Genomic DNA, 24,158 nt, shown 5'->3' with positions numbered 1-24,158 from the left:
GCTCAGTTTTAAATTATGCAGTGTTGTCTAGGTTTGGTACTCACAAGATTAGGACATGACCACCATTAACATTTGCAGACAATATCATAACATAATGATTTAAACTGACATACCTGTAGAAATAGTGACAATCATACTCAATCATTTGAAGAAATCAAACCATAACAAATGATATACAAATGATAAATTTGAATATTAAAAATGATAATTTTTTTTGAAAAGTGGATAGCACCTTTAAGATGCTTAGAAGATGGCCGTATCCACTGTAAGTTGTGTAGGTTGTAATGAATATATAGGCAGGAAGATTGCTTCCCTAAATTAGCCTTATTTCTTGGAAACAATAGCTTGTACTGGGTAACAAGAATTCTATTTTTGTTCAAATGTGCCAGGGCTCCACAACCAATTAATGAAAGGCACAGCAAAAGCTGTGACTTCCCTAGAGAGCTGCTAAGCTGTTATATCTTGATTACAAGAGGCGCTGCTCAATTAAACAATACATATTTGTACATCTCAGTTTCGTATTGTAAAGCTGTCTCCCAAGAGCTCCACATCAATGACTTTTGCCTTCTGTCTCCCGTCTTCGCTCAGATGTTTATTGGGTTGTAAGCCTAACACTCTGAAGAACTGTCAATTCATTAAGCTTTAATTCTCATTCTGGGATGATTACCTTCATTCCCATTAGTGAGGGAATGAATGTGAATCAGCCTCATGAATTGATTATTTTTGTCCTCTTTCCCAGGTTGTAAGAGACCAGATCACACACTGTACTATGAAGCTGCGGCAGACCACGGGGCTGATGGAGTACTGTCTGGAGGTGCTCAAAGAGAACGACCCCAGTGGGTTCCTACAGGTACTGTAGACAGATCTTTTTACCTTCTTTATAAAAATCTTTTTGTATAAACTTACTGCAATTTTAGTTCCAATGCACAAGGGATAATTGCCTCCTTGAAGTTTTAGACAGTTAAAATTCTTATCTGAGTCATTGTATGAGTCATTATCTGAGTTAATGTTTAGGTAATAATAACAGGATGGTTGGGAATTTTGTACTCCTTTGTCTTTGTCGTCTTTTGTTTTGTCAGACCTAATTTTCCCCCAGAATGTAATTTGAACATTTGTCCCTGCCTTCACAATATGTTTTTGAAGTGCAATCTGAAACTATAGTAACAACCATTTAGTTTTCAGTTTATGATGATCTGTTCAGATATGTCTCTGATAGTAACACAAGGTTCTTGATGTACAGTAACTGCCTGCAGCTTTAAATTGTGCTGTGAACAATATTAAAAATACAAAAGGTTTAAACGAACCTGGCGAATTTAAAGAATACACTGGTATAGAACAAATTACATTAATATATTTACTTATTTCCTTTGATTTGCCACCCCCTTTAGGATCAATGAAAAGTAGGGTTTTCCATTAGTATTTTCCATTCTTTCTTCTTTTTGGAAGCAGTGAGAGTGGGATTCTAGCCCCTAACTGAGGACTAACCTAATGTGGTAGTAAGATACCACTGATGAAATTAATTTATAATTCAGTGGTATCAAACAAATTGTTCTAATAGATTTCAGATATAATAAAAGATTATAAGATAATTCTAAGATAAAAGATCTACTGTATATTCCTATATTAGGAGTTATAATGCACAATTTAAGCATCAGGACTTCATTCATTCAAAGTGAATTTGTGAAGTGAAGCCAGACGCATCCAGACGCATCCAGGACCCAGGCTCGCATGATACGGGAACCAATGCAGAGCCCAGATTGGCGTCTGCGTATGGCTTTTAAGGGGGAACTGAAAAGGGTCTGGAACAAAGAACAGGTGTGGGGAATGAGGCAAACAAGGAAGGGCTGGAGCGCCCTTAAGAGGAGGGGTTTGCGATCGTGACATCATCCATCTCAGTAGTATTGCCAGGCTACCTACGTTGTTTCTGACTGTAGCAGAAAAACCTGGTCAACACATTCATCTTTTCTAGAATTGTTTACTGCAATGCCCTACTTGCTGGGGTATCTACAGTAAATCCACACTGAACAAAGCATGTAATCACATTACTCCTTTCCTGGAGTCCTTGCACTGGCTTCCTGTCAGGTTTCATGTCAACTTCAAAATCCTCATGCTCACAGATATGGGTCTACATGCTTTTGGCACCTCAGTACCTGACTTATTATCTGCCTACTGCCCACCTCACTAAATAAATTGTAAGGAATTATTATTTCCTAATCCCTTGTTTTCATATATGCTAATTGTGTTATCTCCTGTCCTTGTTATAGTTCTTTTGTTGGAAGTGTTTTTTGTACTTTTACTGTAAAGCACTGTGAGAAGCTACTTTTAAAGGCACTAAATAAAAATACGTTATAAATTAAAATTATATTGTTACAAATATATTATATGTAATACAAATATATTATGACTATATTACAATATAAAAATGGAGCCATTGAAAGCATGGTCAGTAGTTATTTAGCATGGTTAAACATATCTGCTGTATTATTGTGTCATCAATATACTGTACATAGAAGACCTTGCATTACTGTACATGTAATGACGTAATCAGATTGATTATGGAAAACAGTGGTGACTAACTGGTGGTGGCTAATGTTACTGTTAACACGTTTACATTTTTTTCTCTTTTTAAAAATATTGTAATCACCAGATTTCACTCGACATAAGGAGAATCTCATTTAAATGCTTTGATTACAAGATTCTCTGATTTTTCCTTCATTTTCTACTTACAGTATGCTTTGTTTTTAGTATCAACTACAGATAATTGAAAAATCCTTGTCTGAATATTAAATAATAAATTTCTTCAGCACATTTTATACACCACATTTTTTATTGATAGCTCTCAATACTGTTGAATTGTTTTTTAAAACAACATACAGTATAGGACCATTGTGTAAACTAGCCTATAAATTTATATTAGAATGAACATTAAATTCACACAGCAATACTTTAACATCCACTAAAGTGTGCTATTGTGAACCAATACTATTTTCAATAATGGTTAAAACATATCTAGAAATGATCAAGTGTACTGTAGTACTGCTTCCTTTATATGAGTTTTATCATTATTATATTTCACATGAGGATGGAGATTTAAACCCCGTTCTTTCTAGATGCACAATCAGCCCTTTTCTGTCTGAAATAAAATGCAATGGAGTAGTACCCTGGAGAGTAATGTGTTGAATGTGTCCCCTATTGTGTGTTACTGATTCACTTTCTGGAATGGAGTAGTACCCTGGAGAGTAATGTGTTGAATGTGTCCCCTATTGTGTGTTACTGATTCACTTTCTGGAATGGAGTCGTACCCTGGAGAGTATTGTGTGTTACTGATTCACTTTTGTCTCTAGATCTCAGATGCCCTGATCAAGCGGGTGCAGTCATCGCAGGAGCAGTGGGTGAAAGGGGCACTGGAGCCCAAAGTGTGCCCCGAATTTGACCTGTCCCTCAACAGTGAACCCCTGCTGCAGTCTGTACACCAGCTGGACTTCATTCAGGTCAAATGTGAGTGTCAGCTCCTATTTTTCTTTCTTCATACCAAGATATTTCATTAGCATTCAAATATCTTTTATTACTGCTCATGTATCATGTGAGCAATGTTCCCTCTAATTTTTAATGGCCTGTGTGTGCCAAAATTTCGAGTTGTGCAATTTTTTTTCTAGTGACAAAAACTTGTGCGCACTAAATTGAGTGTATTTAAAATTGATCCAAAACACTGGGACAGTGATTCAATGAGCCCAGGCATAGAGACTGAGTGTTGAGCGAGCATGAGCAGTGAGGTACGAGACTATGAGAGCATAGATATCGATTATCGAGTAGCAATAATAATGCACACAGCCAAGTTGGGCCTCTTGCAGCCAGTCACATGTGGTCAATTTTGCATTTTTCAATTGACAACCATTTAGGTTTTATCATTATCATTTTTTAAATTTAATTTTTTGTGTGCGATTCAATTTCCTATGTGTTTTCATAACCTGTGTGTGCTCGAACACACGCGCACAGCTTAAAGGGAACATTGCATGTGAGCCATCTTATTTTCTGAAACAACTTGCTTAGTGCTCTTTTGTGGTTTAGTAGTATCACAAAAACAGCAGAGCAGGGTAAGGCATGTTGTTCAACCCTGGTCAGTGTCATTAGCTTACCATGACCAACAAATCCTTCTGTGCAACTTCATAAGTTTGTGGTGTACAGTTTTTCTCAGGGTTGGGTGGTCCTGAGGTTTCACTGAATTGCCAGGCAACAGCAGACACCTGAGCTGTGCAATCAGCAGTGTGTGAAAAGGTAAGGGTGGTTGATGGTGCAGGTTCCAGAGGATACCTCTTATCTCAGTTTACTCTATTATCTATCTCAAGATGTTGATCTGAGCTGAGATGATAAGAAAACTATAAATAAGGGAACATATTTTACATGAGCAGCTGCTCTCACTATTTATGGGTCAGTCCAGCTTCCTACTCAGTCTTTTCCATTTGCAGGCCAAGGAAATGTCTACTTTACCTGTACAATTCCCACATTACTTTCTCCTTTGTTGGACCCAAACATTTGTAAAATAAGCCGAATAATAACTTTTTGGTTAGTTTATATTGCAGCATGAACTTTCCAAGGACTGTTGTGTTTTAGTCAAGAAATTAAAATATGTTAGTGTTTAAGATGGAGTGATTACTTTTAGTTTTAAAGTTTGGTTTACTTTTGGAAGATCCTGCTTGACTGTGACACCTAATATAAATGAGTGGTGTTTATGCGTTGTAATAAAATAATGGTATCACAAACTTACATGTATCCTTCCTACATCAGTGCAACAGTCCCACTCTTCAGTCTACTCCTGACTGTACGTCTATCTTTTGGTGTCTCTTGACATAGTGAGGCCAACAAAACACTCTTGATTTCACAAAACAGGAAAAAATACACAGGGAACCAGGTCTGGTGAACAGGGTGAGGGGCTCATTACTTGAACCCCCAGGTTTTAGATATCCTCTGCAGACACAACAAGCAGGTGTAGTGTCCTGATGGATAGTCCATATTGTGTGTGCTTACTGGCCACTTCTTCTGGATTGTCCACTTCAGAAGGACCTTGAATACAGGTGCAAAGATCACACCAAACACACTTTTGTCCCTTTGGCACACAGTGATCTAGTGATGCGAGAGTTGTAATTAACTGTAACTGAGTTTTAGGAATCAATCAAACATAATACTTTACTGTCTCATACACAGATTGTAAGCATACAGTATACAATATAATTATGATACAATTTATTGACAATAAAAACATGCATAACAAACAACAAACACAATAAAACATGTTTTTGAAATTATCTGCTACAGTATGATACAAATGGCTGATCAATCACTCAGAGATTACAAGGAGAAGAGTCAATAACTTCAAAGTTAAAATACTATAAATTACTATGAAGTGTTATGGTCTGCCTCGTAGGTTTTTTCAGTCTCATGTAATTACATTACATTCATAATCTCAGATGCAAGTAAATGTGCATTTACTTTTGGGATCTAAACTTCAAACTTGGAATAATAGTTACTTTGAAGAATTATAATGTGAATAAAAACATTTTATATTCAAAGTTCCATTGGCCAAACGTCCTTTTCCCCCTCAGAAGACAGAGCTGGAGTGTGTTGGTTTGTGGTCTGACTTGGCAGCTTTTTACTCTGTTCAGGGAGCTTTGCCTGGCATTGCTGGGGGCAGCTCTTACAGAAGTTAGCATTGCTGAACTTTGGACTTTAAAAACAGTCTATGAACGCTTATCATTTTGAGTTTGGCCACAGGGTAGACAAGTGGGGATATAACTTATCTACAATAATTGGGGGTTCTCAAACACAAAAATAAATAATTATTTTCTGACTTAATACTTAATTTTTAGTAAAATAATATGTGTTGCTGTTATAATGGTTATTTGCATTACCTCTCCCTTCATGTTGAGTTTATTCTCAATTCTTTCAATACAATGCTTAAGCTATTCCATGTACTTATCTGGTTGTATTTCCTAGCAGTATGTGATTATAGCCTGTTGTCCCTACTTTGCATACCTAGATAGGAACTGATTTGAGTCTCCACACAAAGACTACTGCACCAGGACTAACACAGACCTGGTGCATCTGAATCACAAGTATTAACGTAGGAAGACCGAGTGCAGTTGGTCAATATAGGAAATTCAATCACACCGAGGCCGCCTGTCTGCTGAGGCACCCCCATTCATTTTCTTACCATCCTTATAATACAATCATGTAGTATGATTCAGAGCAGTTGCAGATGGGATATTATTTTTGCAAACTTTGACCAATGTAACTTCTAGGTTCAAACTTTTTATGCAATGTGGTTTAACTTTCTCATGACGAGTCATGCATATTAAGCAAGTATATCCTTTGCATTGACTTGAAGTATGAAATTGAAAATTCTTTAAAGGACTAATGCTTCTCAGCTTGCATGGAACAGATGTCACACTCCTGTGCCAGTACTGCACTGGGTGATTGTGATAGACATATTGGCTCTGCTGAAAGCTTTTGCTGAAAGCCCTAACAATGCTTTGTAGAGCTTGCCAAGCATCCCTAACTGGTTCTCATTATAATTTATTGAATAAAGAGAACAAGTCTATGACTGACGTACTCTTCATGGGGCAAATTTATTTTTGTATTATAGTAAATTTAAATATGGATGTTGGAAACCCATTCGGTGGTCTTTTGTCTTTTTATTGTTCATAGCTGTCAATAAGAAATTTCGAAAATATTTGGCAGTGAAAAGCTCAAAACTTCAAAACATATTGTCCATATTGTCTGGCAAAAAATGTGATTGTTCCCCCAAGGCCGTAACAATCACAAATCAGTTTATTTCTTTCCATTATTGCCTAAGCTGGCGAAATTTCTCACTACTTTACATACTGTATATCAAAGAAACCTTTTAATGATGTAACATCATGCTTACACTTGTCGACAAAGATTTTTTGGAGAATAAATAACTTTTTAAGTAATATAATGTAACTTTAAGTGTAAGTCGTGGGAGCTGTCTCAATAGTAAAGACACTTTTTAAAAATAAGAGATGTGCACATCAGTGGTACAGAACTTTTATTTAAGCACCATAGGATGTCATGAGCATATTACAGAAAGGTCTTCTTTTAAATTAACTTTTAATATTAAAAAAATATTGAATTGTTTGGAAATGATTAACTCTAAATATACTTTTCAGTTTAAGGAAGAAATTTATAAATGACTCACATTAACTCATTATCACAGGCTCTGTTACAACATCCAATAGGCTACTATGATACAGGTAATAAAGGATCTAATCTTACAAGTAACTAGTGATTTACTAAGCACTATATTTAGTACTGGATGGTAGGATGTGTGACTTTGATGTGTCCTAATGTAATAAGCTGTCCTAAACATATGAATTCTAGAAAGAACACATAAGCTAAAAATATCATATAGCTCCAGTACAAAATATTACATTAAAAAGTAAATGTTAAAATAATGTTGCATCGTTAATTTTGTTTCCTAATGGTATATTGCCATTATGGTTCATCCAGTGTTAGCTGCAGATTGAGTGATCTATATAAACACTCCCACAGGTAGATTTCTTTAGTATTAAATGAGCCTCAGAAGAAAAAAGAATATTGATATTGGACATTGATGAATATTTTTGGCGTCTAAAGCACTAAATTCGGCAGTGCAGTGGAGTGTTTCCTCTGGTTTGTTTACTCCCACAGTCCAAAAACATACTGACAAGTTAATTGACATCTGGGAATATTGCCCCTGGGGTGAGTGTGTGCATGTCAGTGTTTGTGTCAGTCTACCCAACGATGGCATCCCGTCGAAGGTGTACCCTGCCTTGCGCCATTGCTTGCGGGGTAGACTCTAGCTCCCTCGCGAGCCTGAATTGGAGGTGGCGGTTAGAAAATGGATGGATGAATAAACACTAAATCACCTCAATAGTGGGAGAGTTTATTTGGCGAAGATGATGAGCTGACTTCATCTTTTCAATGTCAAAACTGCTGAAATCAAGACAGACATGTAAAACATGTAATATGCTAATCAAGAGATCATTGCCTATTTTCCAGGCAATGTTTACTCCTCAGGTGAACTCTCCTGCAGTAGAATCACACAAGTTTTTGTGTAGACCACAGGTTCCACACTGTCCAGGTCCCCTGATGTTTGTGGAAGAGGATATAATTGTTAATCAAAAGTTGTTTTATTGCTATAAATTGATATTTTTATTGTAATTGACATTTTTTTTGTAAATAATGCATATACAGTATATGTATGATTATTTAGTGAATTATTTAGTATTTTTTCTTTACTTATCAAAGTGATTTGAATCTAGCCAGTACCTATCTTGCTTTGTGTGCACACAGAGGATACATTATCTGATAACGTTACACAAGCCAAGGCAAACGTATGTTACTCCCTGTTTGAAATTACAATTCAGAACCATCTGTTATGTGGAAATTAAAGTTTCAGCTTATGGTTATTTAAAATGGATTTGGGGCTTAAAACAGGGATCATTAAAAAGAGATTAAACCATATTCAAACTGGTGATTAATGGGAAAATTCCAGAACATCGAAGAAGGACTTTGAACATGTCAGTGATGAGGCATCGTCCACAAACCTTGTCTCAATTACGTGTCGTGAGAAGGCTGCAAAACAGCTTGATTTTCCTTCTCTAACAGTAATGTTACCCGTAGAATTAGTGTATGATGGAAGATGTCCAAAAACAATCTAGTTAATTTTGTGAAAATGAGCAGGTATTTCATTCTGAAATTACATGATCTGTTTGTATGTGTTAGATATGAATATGAAGGAGCAGCACATGGAGATGATGATTCACTGTGGGTGTCTGTGATTTTCAGCAGACTCGTTCACGGTGCCCCCTGCGCCAGAGCTGCAGCTGGAGAAGTGCTGCACCCGCAACAACAGTGCCACCTTGGCCTGGAGGATCTTGAGCTTCACTCACTGCCCTATTGAGGGCTACGTGCTGGAGCTGGATGATGGCAGTGGTGGTCAATACCGGGTAAGAGCCTCTTTAACATGCCTTTGGAAGAAGCAATGAGAGGTAATTTCCTTGTAAGCCTTCTACTGTATATAGGCCCTGTTTTTGAGTTACTCAAATACATTTTGGTGGTACAAATCTGAAATGGAAGCTTTAGCGTGCCAGTTTTTCTGAGGTGTGAAGGAAAATCCATGGAGTTGAAAATAAAAAGGTGATGATCCCACAGCCAAAACATTATGTTTTCTTTCTTCTCTTTACAGCATGGAATAAACCTATTACTCGTTCCTTTGCAGCCCATGCATGCTGATGCAGCAACCCACCTGAACATCTTATTTTACTGCTTGAAAGTAAATTAAAAGTATCTAAACTGACAGATTCAAAGTACTTCCCCCTAAATGTTACCCCACTAAATGAGACAAAATTATAAACCCACTGGTCAAAAAATTTCTGGTCTTCAAACTCTTCTTTGTTCTGCTCAGTAGAACCTCGTCAGCAAGTACTGCGATTATAATTTTCTTATTATTGTGTGGTTCAAATTTCGGAGTTAATCAAAGTCTAAACCAAGATATTGTTCAAATAATAAATTGTTATCTTCGTACATATTTTTGTAATCTGAAGTTGTTTAGTTTAATAGTTTTAAAATTTTTAATTGTTTACTTGTTTTAATAGTGTCCTTTTAACTTTTGGACTTAATTGGTTGATGTAATTGAGCTAGCTCTCAGCAGGAACCATGGATAGAAACTTTGTTCTTCCCATTTGTGCTACCAATTGCTAAAGTAATTTGGTAATTATTTTACCTACTGTAGGTGGTCAAAATGAACATTTTTCATCCCAATCATTTAACATCTAGTGGTTTTCTTTTATACAGATTGTTAGCAGAAGTATAACATTATTTTGTGTAATTTCTCATGCATATGTTGTCAATGTTTTTTGAAATTATATAATAAAGTGAAACATTTTATTTTTTGCAAGTTTATTTTTGCTACAACTTTCTGTTGTTAACTTTAGTATCACTCTAACCACATACTGTACAGTATACTGTAAGAAAACACAACCTAATTATTTTTATGCACCACTGTATTATTTCAAAACAGGGGTTTGTGTGTATAATTGAATAAAGAGAGGTACTGTATATCATTAACCACATAACTATTTGCAAAAAACTGTACATATAGTCCCTTACATAAAAATGCAGAGTAGAGTTCTTCAGAGCTGAGATTGACTGAATGTAGTCTGTTCTTATTCTGTTAAAGGAGCAATTCTCCCACAGTGCTAATCCTTCTCCTCCTGTGTTCCAACTTTTGCTTTGTCTCATCCATCATGAAAGATGAATTATGATTTATCTGCAAATAGTTTATTCTTGTTTAAAATGTAGTACAATTGCCTAGCCATGCTTACAGTTTCCAGGACATGATAAAAACTCATGACAGATGTAGAAACTATCCCAAGGCTGCCCACTGATTTCACGTCAAATGTTGGTATACTTTGATATGAAATTTAAACATTTTGATACATGGGGTCCACGTTATTGTAAAAATGTACAAATGTAGCATAAAAATTCTCTGTACTTGAGTAAGTTATTTTTGTCTTGGATCTTGTGTATTTTTGAAGTTAAGTTTGTTCCTTAATGTTTAACACAATGTTAAATGATTGATTAATCAAGATAAAAATAAAAATGGTTTATGTATACAGTACATGTACAGAAATGTGGTTGTACTATGGTGGTTGTAGTTATGATTAACTACAAGTGAAACACTTAGTCTAACTTAAGGTCACTATCCTGGCTCTTTCAATTATTTTTATGGGAAAAGCCAACCTGCTTTAAGATTCAGGGGTAAAGGTTATGCTCCTACAGTTTGCTTCCTAAACCTCCATTACTCTCTTATGGGCAAGAATTCCCTTTTATACACCACTTCACTTGAGGTCACGACTTTCTGGTCCCAAACCCCTACAAATACAAACAGATCCCCTGTGTCACCTAGCACATAACTGTATATTACCCATTTGAATTTTCTGGTAATAATTTGTTAGTCCAAAGGAATAGTTTATGGCTTATAAACTATTATAGTTTATAGTACTGTAGGTAACAAACATTTATTGTTTGAAGACTCTCGGTGTAGTTTTTCTCACTGAAATTTAGCAGTCATGTTTGAGAAGCTGCTCTCTCCTGCCTGTTTAACCCAGGAAGTGTATGTGGGGAAGGAGACTGTCTGCACAGTGGATGGCCTTCACTTCAACAGCTCCTACAACGCACGAGTCAAGGCTTATAACTCCTCAGGCGTCGGACCCTACAGCAAAACAGTCATTCTGAAGACGTCTGATGGTGAGAAAGCTTTCTCGGAGAGATTTAGCATTTATGCGTTCTTGCTCTAGAGACAAGAAAGTTAATTAGATTTAGACATCATGACTTTATCATATGGTAAAGAGACTATTCTAATTTCAAAGAACACCACATTGATTCATCTTAAGTTTTCCATTAACATTTTTTTCCTTATCCATGTAGATTCACTGCTCCACATTCAAATACACACTCTCTCAAAGGCCTAATAATGTCAAATGTAACCTGTATTCTTTTTGATACTATACACAGTCTGCCAGCTATCTCCTGTGTTTCTCTTTCAGTGGCGTGGTTTAGCTTTGATCCCAGCTCGGCTCATCGAGACATTGTTTTGTCCAATGAGAACCAGACCGTGACCTGCAGTAGCTACGATGACAGGGTGGTCCTGGGTACTGCGGCCTTCTCTAAAGGAGTGCACTACTGGGAGCTCATAGTGGATCGCTATGACAACCACCCAGACCCTGCCTTCGGGGTAGCCAGGATCAACACCATGAAGGACATGATGCTGGGGAAGGATGACAAAGCCTGGGCCATGTATGTGGACAACAACCGCAGCTGGTTCATGCACAACAACTCCCATACAAACAGGTACTGTAGGCCTGAGGTATGTCGTGTTTGCCTGTAAAAATGTATTACCCCCAACCTCTACCCAAAATGTTATTATTGCTGTTAGTGTATATGGAATTGTTCTGTTGTTTTTTTTCCACTGCCTAGGTAAAGTCAGTCAACCGCCAGCTTACAACTGAACTTTGTAATTTTAAAATATGAGACTACAGACATACTGTATGAGAATAAAGACATCTAAGAGGCAGCCTAGTTGGAAATAAAATTAAAAACAAATAGTTATTTCAGTTAATTATTTCAGTCAACTAATGTTAGCAATCTCTTACTTTATTAAAAATACTTACATGCTCCTGTTATTTATTCAAGGTACTATTAATTAACATGTTATTGGTGTTTTTTACACAAGCAGTGAAATACCCTAAGAACAGCTTTACATTTAATTGATTTTGGTCTAATTGTGATATCAATCTCATCAATATATTATTGGTGTATTATCCATGTAAAACAGTGTTCATTTGATTAGGTATTTTTATAGTGATTTGGTCAAACAACCAAAGAGTAGCAAAGAATAATGCATTGAATTTACATGGTACGTTTCATGCCAAAGGAGCTGAGTTGTACTGTAGTAAGAGGAACCACTTCACCGCTGAAGTACAGCGCACAACAGTCCCAGTGAATAACTGACTTCACTTTAATTAAAGGTGGCTGGACTGTGTAAGCAGTATCTGTGTTCCCCGTGTCCTTACTAGGGCATTTGAAATTCTGAGTAAGAGGGAAGAGTGCCACCTACTGGTCCACCAGCGCCACTTAAATAGCAGGCTACTTCTTCTCAGAGGTCTCCCATACTAGTACGCACCTGCCCCCCACCATACTTAACTTCTGAGATCTGATAAAATAAGGCCACAAGGTGGTAATATTGCAGTCAGTAAAACAGGAAATAAGCAGTGATATTTTTTGCACTGCATAGACAATAAAATACATTTAATTAGATTTTTGAATATCATTTGGAAAAAACTGAATGATCTAAAGTTAGTTTTGTTGTACAATTTTATATTTCAGCTCATATAAAAGTGTGAGAATGAACTCTAGCCTGTGCACCAAATTTATTGATTTTAAAATTAAATACTTTATTATTAATTTTGCTTCATTTCATTCAATTACTTATCATTGCTGCATTTAGTGTTTCTGTGTTTAATTTTTAGTATTTGCATTCACTGTGAGTATCATTTTGGATTTTTATCTGCAATGATTTTTTCATTTCACTCATTAAAGTGTCGGGTGTAGAAATTGCAGGTAATAAACATAGAAATACACATTTTTGGTGTTCTGATTTTCATATAGAGTTGTGTATGTTGTCCATTTTCTAACCACTTCATCCAAGCAAGCAATGAGTGGAAGGCAGGGTACACCCTAGTTGGGACACCAGTCCATCGCAGGGCAAACACAGACAAGCACATAGTTCTCCCAGAATCCCAATAACCTACCAGTATGTCTTTGGACAGGGGGAGGAAACTACAGCACCTGGAGGAGATCCACATGAACATGGGGAGAACATACAGTACCACACCTGGTCTGGAATTGAACCCAGGGCCCCAGTGCCCTGGTTCTGCTAACCATTGCCCCACAGTGCCACCCCATGTTTAGGATTCATTCACTAAAGTAACATCAAATGGCTTATGAATTTTCTAATTTAAAAAAAAAGTCTACATAAAGAAGCAGAATTCTAATTGCTTTATACACACAAAGCCTGAGACTCAACTCTTTTTAAGCAGTTACAGTATCCTCAGTGTTGATGAACCCTTACAGCAAGGCTTGTGTGGTAACTGATAATCTTTGAACAATATCACGGAAATACCAAGCTTCATGTGCTTCTGATTTCCATTCTCCAGGGCAGAAGGAGGCATTGCGAAAGGATCCACAGTGGGCATCCTGCTGGACCTGAACAAGCACACCTTGACGTTCTTCATAAACAAGGAGCAGCACGGGCCGGTAGCTTTTGAAAACCTGGATGGCGTGTTCATGCCAGCAGTGAGCCTCAACAGAAATGTGCAGGTGTGTCCACCAGGAAGCAGGGGAATTATGGGTAAAGCTTGGGTTAGGATTTGAATCCGTGCTGTTCAGATCTTTTGGAGGAAAATGAATCACTTTGTCAAATGTCAAAATCATCATTTATTCTTTACTTTTAATCCCCCCCCCCCAATTTGTGTTTCTTTGTAAACGTTGTGTGTACAGTATTTTAGCATCCATGGCTCATTTATTCTCTTTGGTGCTCACAGTGGACTAACCACTGATAACCTACAGTATGTGATATCACATGAAAAATGAAGCATTGCGGTGTCATTGGTAGATAGTTTAATTTTTCTAAATGATGCCTTTTCTAAATGATGCCCGAGTAGATTCAGTTAATTGGATATAGTTTACAAAGGTTTTGGAATGTTTTATTGATTAGCCTCTCTGCTTCATGACCAGTGAATTGTTACGTTATACTGGTTACAGTGTGTAACACTGTATGGTTTCCTATTATTTTCTTACCCTGTATATAGGCAAGTTAGTACATATATACAAGTGCCCTCTAGATTTATCCATATCCTGATTAAAAGTAGACATTATACATTGGAATGCTTTACTGAGCAGATAATGTGTCTTGCTTTAAACATTCTAAAAATGTAATAATAGCTTTGCACAGACCAAACATTTGCCAGAAATGTGTTCAAATCCAGAAAACATGAGAGTCTCATTTATGCACAGCCATGTAGTTAGCCTTTTGTAAATATCTTGGACACCTCCTGTAACATGGAGTGAGATTCTGGCACTATTGATTGGGGAATCTTAGACCATTCTGCTAGGCAGAAGTGCCTTAGGTCTTCCAGACCCCTTGATTTCCATTTGTGAACTGGCATTGTGAGTTTAAACCACAGATGTTCAATGGGATTGAGGTTTGGAGATTGAGATATCCAGTGTTTATTGTGTGTTCAGTAAATCTTTCAATTGTTGATTTGGATGTATGCTTTGGATCATTATCATGCTGGAATCTCTATTTTTCACCAAGCTGTTGTCATTCCCCCTGTCTTAAAAAGGGCTCTAGGAACCATAGATGCAAAAAAATCATTAAATATAATAGACCCTGCACAGAGGGCATAAGTGTTGTCACCACATGCGCCTTACCTTTTTTGCATCAAACACAATGATGAGCACATCTAAAAAGTTCCTTTTTTGTTTCATGTAACCTTAAGACATGGTTCTATCTGACATTCAGATGGCAGTTTGGAAGGTCGAGTCAGTTCTTTTTGTGGTTCACTTTCAGTATAGGATTCTTCCTCAAAACCCACCAAAAAAGCTTATAGTCCATGGGGTACACTTGTGTGCTCTTCCTTACATGTTTATCACTATTGAAATTCTCAATAATGGATGCTACAGTGGAAAGTGGTAGATTACACTTTTGTGGATTTTTATAGCCATTGTAGAGCTAAATGACAATTTCCCTGCTTTAGATAACTCAATGGCCTTGAACATGATGCATGCTAGTGCTGAATGTTTTTCATGTGTTACCTTCCATAATACCAAAGGGAAATGGGAAACCTGTGAACTCTCAAGGCTTCTCTGCACTTCTGGAACCTTCCACTGCTTTTCCAAAGAGAAAAATGTTATTGTAGATTTATCTTTTTGTTGGAGTTTATTTAAAAAAATATTTAGTGTGTGAATCAATGTAACCCATGTTTTCTGGAATTCAATGTATTAGGACAGATGTGACTTTGCTCTGTGCAATGGCACTAAGATGAAAGTATACAGTAACATTTTATTTTTTTAAGTGAGACACATTATCCAATCTGTGATGCATTCTGCTACAAAATGTTTTTTGTGTTTTATTAGAGGCATTAGTAAACCTGGAGGACTGTGTATGTGTAAATTTCATTGTAAATATTAATGAACAGCAAGGTGGAACAGTGGCTAACATTGCTTCTGACTTCAAGTTCTGGACCTGGGGTACTATCTGTATGGAGTTTGTATGTTCTCCCCATGTTCACATGAGTTTCCTCTGGGTGCTCCAGTCTCCTCCCACATTTCAAACTGGTAGGTTAACTGGCATTCAAGTAAAACTAGCCCTGGTGTGAGTGTGTGTCTGTCTGCCCTGAGATGCACTGGCATCCCATCCAGGGTATATACCGTCTTGTGCCCATTGCTTGCTGAGATAGAGTCCGACTCTGGCTCCATTTCTACCCTGACGTGGATGAACAGGATAGAAAATGGATTGTTAATCATTAATTCATTATTACTAGAACTATCTACTGTAACACTGAATACCATAAAGAGAATATTTAGATTTTTTTTGCTAAAATTGCTAACCTGTTTCAGTGTAAATTGTATGTTGTATTAATGTCTGGTAATGTTTACACTTACATTTATAATGTATGCTGTCACTCACTGACTGCTTTAATTCTTGTTTCTTTCCCAGGTGACACTTCAAACTGGTCTGGAAGTGCCAAAGAATTTGAAGCAGATGTAGGTTCATTCACTACTCTTAGTGTGTTGATATCTGCATCCTCTGTGGGCCAGGCACCATGGGATTTGACAAGGACCCCATTGCTATGCCATTCAGGGGAATTCAGAATGACTTGTTTTTGAAACGTGCTGTAAGCAGGGAGTGACTAATACCAGACGCCAGCTAAACTGTGTTTTTACACTATTACAGCACTATTACAGTGTAATAGTACACAGTGTGGAGACCAAAACAATAACAATACAAACATCAGTTTAGTAAGTAGCCAGTGGAGCTTATTTTGGTGGAGTCTCATATTTGAGTATGAGGGAATGTAGTTAAATATGCATACTGTCTTGAGCTGATAAATAAATCAGTTGATAGGAATGCAACAAATAATCTCTATTGTGTAATTGCCTATTACACATTACATATTACATGTTGTTTATAGGACTACTGCAATTCACCTAATGTGAGGAACCCTTCTGTGAAGATCTGTTCTGAAGTGTATTCACTGATGAACAGGCAAACATGTGCATTGTTAAAGAGAGTTCTTTCAGGTTTTTTTTGTTTAAATCAAGCTTTCAATGTTTTAGCCACACCTTTTTACTGAGTTTTTAACATGTTCAGGACAACAACCAAGATCTCCTTCACTTCTGCTTTTAACATCTAATCCTCCACGATATCATGTCTTGAAAAGTTATAAATACCACAGTAAACTCTCTTCCTTGAATCCATCATTCCACACAGGGGTTCTAACTTCCTCATCCTACGGCCAGGGCATTCAGCCTCAGCCAAAGCTTCTCATTGCTGTCTAAACTCCTAAAAGCATTTTCTTATATGGTGATGTTTTTCCTTGTGAATTCTGCATCATAAAAACAGATGAACCAACAAGTAGATTTTACTGTGATCAGAGATGTGATTGAGTAAAAAAACAGCAAGTTGAAGATACTGTACCCAATTCAAGCTACAGGCTCCCCACCACATTGGTGGTAGTGGAGGGGAGTCCCCATTATCTGTAAAGTACTGTACTTTGAGTGGAGTGTCCAGAAAAGCACTGTGTAAGTGTAAGGAATTATTATGATTAACTCTCAACAAATTGAGACCTGCTATTAAGGGATTCGGATTCCTAACCAGCTATACTAGGCAGCTAAATCTGTTATGTTTGGATATATGGCTCAACCCACTCACCAAGTGAGAACCTTCACTGTTTTAACCATTTAGGAGCTCAGCAGTAAGTATTTTTAATCACATCCCCACTTGAGTGAGGCCCCTCCCAACTCATTTCCTCCACTGAATGGCTCCTGCAATTTCTATCCTTTGCCTGCAGGCTGAGCTGCAGTGTTATTAAAATGTGGTCAAGAAGTATCTGGTACCAGTTCATCCCTAATTATCTGTTAAGATTTTGTCTCTTAAAGGACAATTATAGAAGAAAGCATTAATGATACAAAACAGAGGTATTTTACAGCTCAGATGTTCTCCATATTCTCAGGTTCTTCAATGTAAGCCTTTTGTCTTACTAGCCTTTGGAAGATAAAACATTATAAAACCGAAAACCTTGTGAATTCTGTCAGAAGTGCATTAAAGCTCTCCTTTGGGAGACCTTCTGAAATTGTTCATTCTGCGGGCCAGTATTTGGGATAGGATTCAGGATCCTGCTATAATAACCTAAACCTTTGTTCACACAGAGACTGTAGGAACATGATGTTGATGGAAGCTATGAGCACCTCTAACAAAACTGCTTGTGAATGCAAATGGATGTCTTTGATTGCAGTTTTATTTTAACATACGTACATTTCCACCATTAAGAAGTGGGCCTCTGTTATATAAGCCCACGAACCTAAGAAAAAAAGACACTGACTTTGCTACTGTAGTTGTGAAGTTTCATTTCATTTTTTGAAAGAGGGCAATGGCCGTATGCTCACTTATAATGAAGTGATTAAAAGTCAGTTTGCATGTAGCACAGCTGTAAATAATGACAAGAACTGAGTAGAGACTAATGCGAAGTTTCCCAAGCATGAAATTTAAATGAACCTGTTTATTTGAAGACTGTGTAGTGTATATATGACATTAGTGTCTCCCTTAATCAGTGTTATTTAGAGATGTTTAGTACCCACTGAGTACTATTTACAGTTTTATAGCAAGACTTCTTTGGAACCTTGGGTGTTTCACAAAATAGAATAATGTACTCCTAGAAACAAAGAAATGTAAATTCTTGTAAGCACCTAGGTCCTTGTAATATTCTGTCATGCAGCTAGAGAAACAATATCCACCGTCAAGCAAGAAAACCTGTAATTTGCTTAGCTGTAGATGTAAAATGCAAAAAGTTACAGCTCACAGCAACTATGAGTCTTGACTTTAATACAGGTTAATGAACACCCTGTTGCTGGCAGCTGCCTTTTAGTTGGGACATTTGTATTTAAATATGAGTTGAAAAAACAAGAACTATTCCCTGTCCTATTCGAGTACAGCCCAGTCCAGTTGGTCATTCCTGTGAGAATCTACAGATGTCAACACTGTTGTTGTTTTTATACTTTTCCAAGTAATATCCCATAACACAAAACACCAAGAATTTCTTTTTTTTTTAGTTTGGAAAATGGCAAAATTGTTTTGTTTTTAATCGAATGAAACTCGATTATCAACTTCTAAATAACCGAAATACCATAGTACAGCTGTCGTAACACTACTGTATACTTTTCCACACTATTCATTATCATGAAGCTATTACCCTTGTGGTATTACTGAAATGTTTACTATAGTGTGTGTATTTCCTGTAAGGTCATTGTAAATCTTTTCAGTTCTTACTACACTGCTTCAATGAGCATTGTGTGGAAATTATGAAGGTATTCTGTTATTCGGAGATGCATGTTTCTAGTGGTTTGGTAAATGGCAGAATGTGTACAGCATGAATAGCTGAGGGAGTCATGAAAGTGGATATACTGTATAATTCTAATTGGGATCTCTCCAATCTGAGATGTTTCCCATGTACAGCCTGCAGCTATGCTATAATACATGTTAAGTGATGTGTTTGAAGATGCTCCTCCAGTTTTTGACTGGAACTGTCCCTTACTGTTCTATCATGGCAACAAACCATTAAGACAAAATCAATTTGTACAGGCACTTTTTTGCTGATGGTTTGGAGATTAAAATCACTGAGATTTATATAGGAATCCATTTGTAGCCTATTTGCAGTGTTCTCCTGTATCATTCAAAAATCAAAATCAAAAACATCTGTCAGAAATATGCCTAAAAATTACCTGAAACCCTCTTAAGTAACCTTTTCAAGTGTGTGTGATGTAAGAAACACTTACACATTACATGCAGTATAATATTTTCTGAGTCATATCACAGAGGACTTTGATACGTAGGTAAAGAATGTAGTGTTTGAAAAATCCACAGATAGAAGAGTTCCTCACAGCTGTCAAACAGGAACTTTGGAGCTTTTGACAAGTCATTGGGACTTGCAATTAAAAAAAAATAATTCTACTCTTTCACTAGCGATCTGATGACTACACAGATGCAAAATATCCAGGAGTTACAGAATTCTCTTTATTCCTTATTGCCTGGAAATTAAATGTTTGATTCACTAACATTTCTAGATAAAAAATGCCTTGACATGCTGATATCTTTTAATTAAAAGAAACAGGTAACATACAGTTCTAAAAGGGAACAGCTATTGTACATTAAAACACTGAAATACTAATGTAAGATGAAGTCTATAGAAGTAATAAATCAGTTTTTTAAATGGCAATATGGATAAAACTCTTCTCACAGTAAATAAAGTGAAGAGGAAAGTGCAAACTGAATTCTTTTCAATAGAAGGTAAAACATCTTTGTTTTATGCTTGAGATATATTCCTTTAATCTTCACTTTTAATTCCTTTTACTTTTAACTTATTTGTTCACTTCAGCATTGTTCCATTATAGCACACAAAACGAATCACTTTTAAAATTCCAACAGTGAATAACACTGTCACTTAATATTTTAAATATGTTTGTACCATATTGATTTTTTTATGTAATAAATGTTGCATGTTTTATAATTCATGATAGGATTCCCTGTTGTTTGTTCAGTTTTGATTTGCATTGCTGACTAAATATTACTTTAAATGTTCAGTTTAACAGTTTATCTTAAGTACTAAATAGTCCTGGATTGTGCAGCATTAATTGGCTGCCCTCATTCTCCTAGTACTTCCTAGCCCTACTACAAAGCTCTTTGATACTTTTTTTAAAGACACTATATAAAATAAAGTTTATTATTATCTCCTTCTAATCAAATGTACTGTTCGTTGCAGGTTACTAAAAAAAACTATTCTGCTACTCAGATTCGATAACGGTGTACAAGGGGGAAAAAAAGAAATTGCCCTGAATAAATATACAGAGTACCCTAGCTACAAAATCTCTTGCTAGAATCTACTTCCTGCTGATTCCCCAAGCATGGTACAGAATTACCAGAATTAAAAGAAGAGGGAGTGATCGATACTATATATCCCAATAGTCTACAGATATTGTGGCATAAACACCTGACGTTTTTCCTTCTGTGTGGAAGTGTAAAGAGCTGTAGATTTGTTTGTTTACCTGTCTTTCTACAGCTCCAAAAAAGTGTCTGCTAGATAGAAAACTATGTAGCTTCTACAATTAAGCATTTCATATCAAGATAAAGACAAATCTTTTTTTCTATCCTTACAAGGATGCTTTATTACCCGTCACTGGTACTTTCCTGGTAGTGAAACAAAAAACATAATGCAAATAAAATAAGTCTTTATTTTTAAAGTGTGAATCATGATAATGCAGTTTGCAGGTATTCAGGTAAACACTGCAATTAAAACAGATGGTTTATTATTGTGGTGGATCCCATTTCCACACTTGATCAAATCACAATTCAAACAAGACTTTCATCCACAGAGTCTGCTTTCATTCATGTAGCGATTCCTGGAATATCCCTGTCAACTGCTGGAGCATGCACTGTGACAACGGACAGCTTTGTAGAGCCAGTTCAGGCATATAATTTGACCTTTTGCTCTAAAGTGCTTAGGCATACCCAGAGGAGCTGTAAGAACTGCAAAACATGACTCATTTTGCAATAAATGGGTCAGATTGCATTATGTTAATATTTGTAATCTAAATGAACAAACACATTCTAGAACATTTATCTGCCCATTCCCCTAGATTTAGAAAAAAAGGCAGTCCAAAACCAATGTTAAATGGGAGGTCAAAGATTACCTCCTATAAAGCATAGTATAACAGTTAAGGTGGGCAGCTGCGTCAGCATGCGTAGCCCGCAAAGGAATAAGTAATAGGTTTATTCCATGTGTGTGCTCACCGGCTCCACGGCCGAAATGTTGTGTTTTCTTGCTTCTCTTTTCAGCATGGAATAAACCTATTGTTCCATAGTATAACAGTGCATTTCTATGTATAAAGTGAACAAAACTATCCATTTTCATAGGAATTTTAATATTAAAGAGACAGAACCCTAATTTTTTTCTCTCAGCGCCATGTGGTGACATATTCAGCCTGCTTCGAATGTGAAGTTACAAAAATGGTGATACCTCAACCAGTGCAGTAAATACAAAAAAAAACGACACAGCCTCAGTGACTGCTGACGCGAACAGACAGCATTGTTATTTAAGTATAAATGTAAGAATTTATTTGTATTTATTTTTAACCTCAGTACAAGGGAGTTTGTGTTTTGCAGTGATCCCAGCATGGATTCATCTTCCCAGTTGCCTTTGGGAAGAAACGCCATGGTGTTTCTGGGAGTAGTCTTGTTGTGGATGTGAAGTGACAGTAGCACACTGACATCGATCGCCCTGGGGCCGTCGGGCACACTCTCTCGTCAGGCTTTCCTTCAGACAGCAGTGCCTTGAAGGTTTACAAGGCCCCGGGGATCAGCAGGACTTGTCCTCCAGGACAGGTCATGTTCGCGCATTCACTTAAGCCATGCTTTTTTTCTAAAAGCAAGCTGTTCTTTTTTCCGCAAATGTAACTGTTTTGTACTTAATGTCTTTTTAGTGGTTTGTAATATGAAATGCATTGTAATGACATTGTTTTCATACTAAATAAGGTGACAAAATTAGGTGAAAACGTTTTTTTTTTTCCTTTCTAAAATCAATAAACTGTCATGATATATACACATTTTCTTTTGTGTTTCATTTGGGGTTTGATCCCGATGAACTTAGTATTTTGTTTATTGAAAAAACAGTGGCAATGTATCTTACATTTTATACTGTACATAATGATTAATTTTATTTCATCCTCCAACAGTACTCCTCCTCTTTGATTCCAGTTTTTTTTTGTTCCATTCTGATCCAGTCTTCTTGCTGCTTCCAGCTCATTGCCATTTCATTTTTGTGGATATTGTTTATTGAATACATTTGGTTTAAAGTTGTAAATATGCAAATTATTAGCTATGCTAGAATAACAGAGTTGGCACAAGTATGATTTTTACTAGCAATACCAAACCCCAGGCATATTGTTTTGTGCCACTATTTTAACAGAGACTCAGATTAAAGGGAAATTTTTATGTTTTTTTTTAGATTTTGCTGTTACTTGTAAAAACAAATAAGACTGATTACTCTGAGGAACTAAGGAAGTTAACTGTTAAGGAAGTTAATTCAGTTCAGTTATTACACAACACAATTTCACAAACTGACCACAAAGTGGGACTGTTTTGCCAAGTCCAGATACAATGTTTATGACAGTTTCAAGCAGTTTTAACCCAGTGTATTGTGGCGATATCATTTACAGGACCCTCTCCATCCTTAAAGGGCTGCAGTGGGCAACAGCCTGAGCAGGCAGGCACAGGGTAATGGTGTGACCACAGCCTGGATACAAAGTTGGTACACATGTAGGGGGGTAGAGTTTAATAAAGCCAATTAATCTGAAAGGCATGTCCTTGGCTGGGGGTGAAAACCCACATGAACACAGGGATAACAAGCAAAACAGAAAACCCATTCAAACCCAGAACCCTGTTGACATGAAGTAATAATAATACTAATAAACACAGAGCTACCACTGTGCCACTATGCCACCCTGTAATGATGCAGTGGATCAGCGAGAGAAAGAGCTCTCTGGCTATTTCTGCACTTTTGAGATTTACATAAACTGAATCTGTCACAATACATCCAATCACATGAAATCACTGGATGATTTTTGTTATAAAATGATTAAATGTTGGGTGACATGGCAGCACAGTGGTTAGCATTGCTGTCACAGATTGCTGGAGCCATGGGTTCAATTTCTAGGGGTCTATCTGTGTGGAGTTTGCATCTTCCCCCCTAGTTTGCATGGGTTTCATCCTGCAAACGTCCTCCTCTGGCATCTTCCCACAGTCTAAAGACCTGCTGGTAGGTTAATTGGCTTCTGGGAATATTAGCCCTGGTGTGAGTGAATGCATGTTTGTGCACATGTCTGCCCTGCAATTGATGGGCATCCTATCCAGGGTGTACCCTTCCTTGTGCCTGTTGCTTGCTAGGATAGACTCTGTGAGTCTATATTGGATCAAGAGGTTAGAAAATGGATGGATGATTAACTGTATTCATGGAATTATACAAAAGAACAGAATTCTGTGCTTACCATTCAATACAAATTGATTGACAGCGAAGCAAAAATAGGTTTTGTCTGTTTTGACTGTGCTGTCCCATTACTTTTGCCAGGTACTGTACATCATCCAATTGATTTATGTAAATATTAAGCCATGTGAGGAATTACAGGGGCTGACTTGGAGACAACACTATCCAACCAATATCAGTGAAGAAATGAGAGATTATAACATTATAATTATACCAACTCCAACC

At 36.8% G+C, this 24,158-nt stretch overlaps 1 protein-coding gene across 2 annotated transcripts in view; it reads left to right on the top strand.

The window, feature by feature from the left end:
• trim67 (tripartite motif containing 67) overlaps positions 1–20,609 on the top strand; it is a 43,268-nt gene extending 22,659 nt beyond the window's left edge. The window contains exons 4-10 of one of the 2 annotated variants that reach the window (XM_088625036.1): positions 740–850; positions 3,345–3,498; positions 8,848–9,005; positions 11,169–11,307; positions 11,607–11,910; positions 13,776–13,938; positions 16,340–20,609. In XM_088625036.1, coding sequence (XP_088481162.1) covers positions 740–850; positions 3,345–3,498; positions 8,848–9,005; positions 11,169–11,307; positions 11,607–11,910; positions 13,776–13,938; positions 16,340–16,390 — 1,080 coding nt within the window. In that variant the 3' untranslated portion in view covers positions 16,391–20,609. Of the gene's footprint in view, positions 1–739; positions 851–3,344; positions 3,499–8,844; positions 9,006–11,168; positions 11,308–11,606; positions 11,911–13,775; positions 13,939–16,339 lie in introns of both variants that reach the window. The other variant, XM_088625035.1, reaches the window with a different exon arrangement.
• Positions 20,610–24,158: the final 3,549 nt, after the last annotated feature.

This window comes from Lepisosteus platostomus, chromosome 3 (genome assembly GCF_059453375.1).
Source record: "Lepisosteus platostomus isolate fLepPlt1 chromosome 3, fLepPlt1.hap1, whole genome shotgun sequence".
Lineage (NCBI taxonomy): Eukaryota > Metazoa > Chordata > Actinopteri > Semionotiformes > Lepisosteidae > Lepisosteus > Lepisosteus platostomus.
The sequence above is the reverse complement of the archived record's forward strand: the minus strand, read 5'-3'. Positions and strand labels throughout refer to the sequence as shown.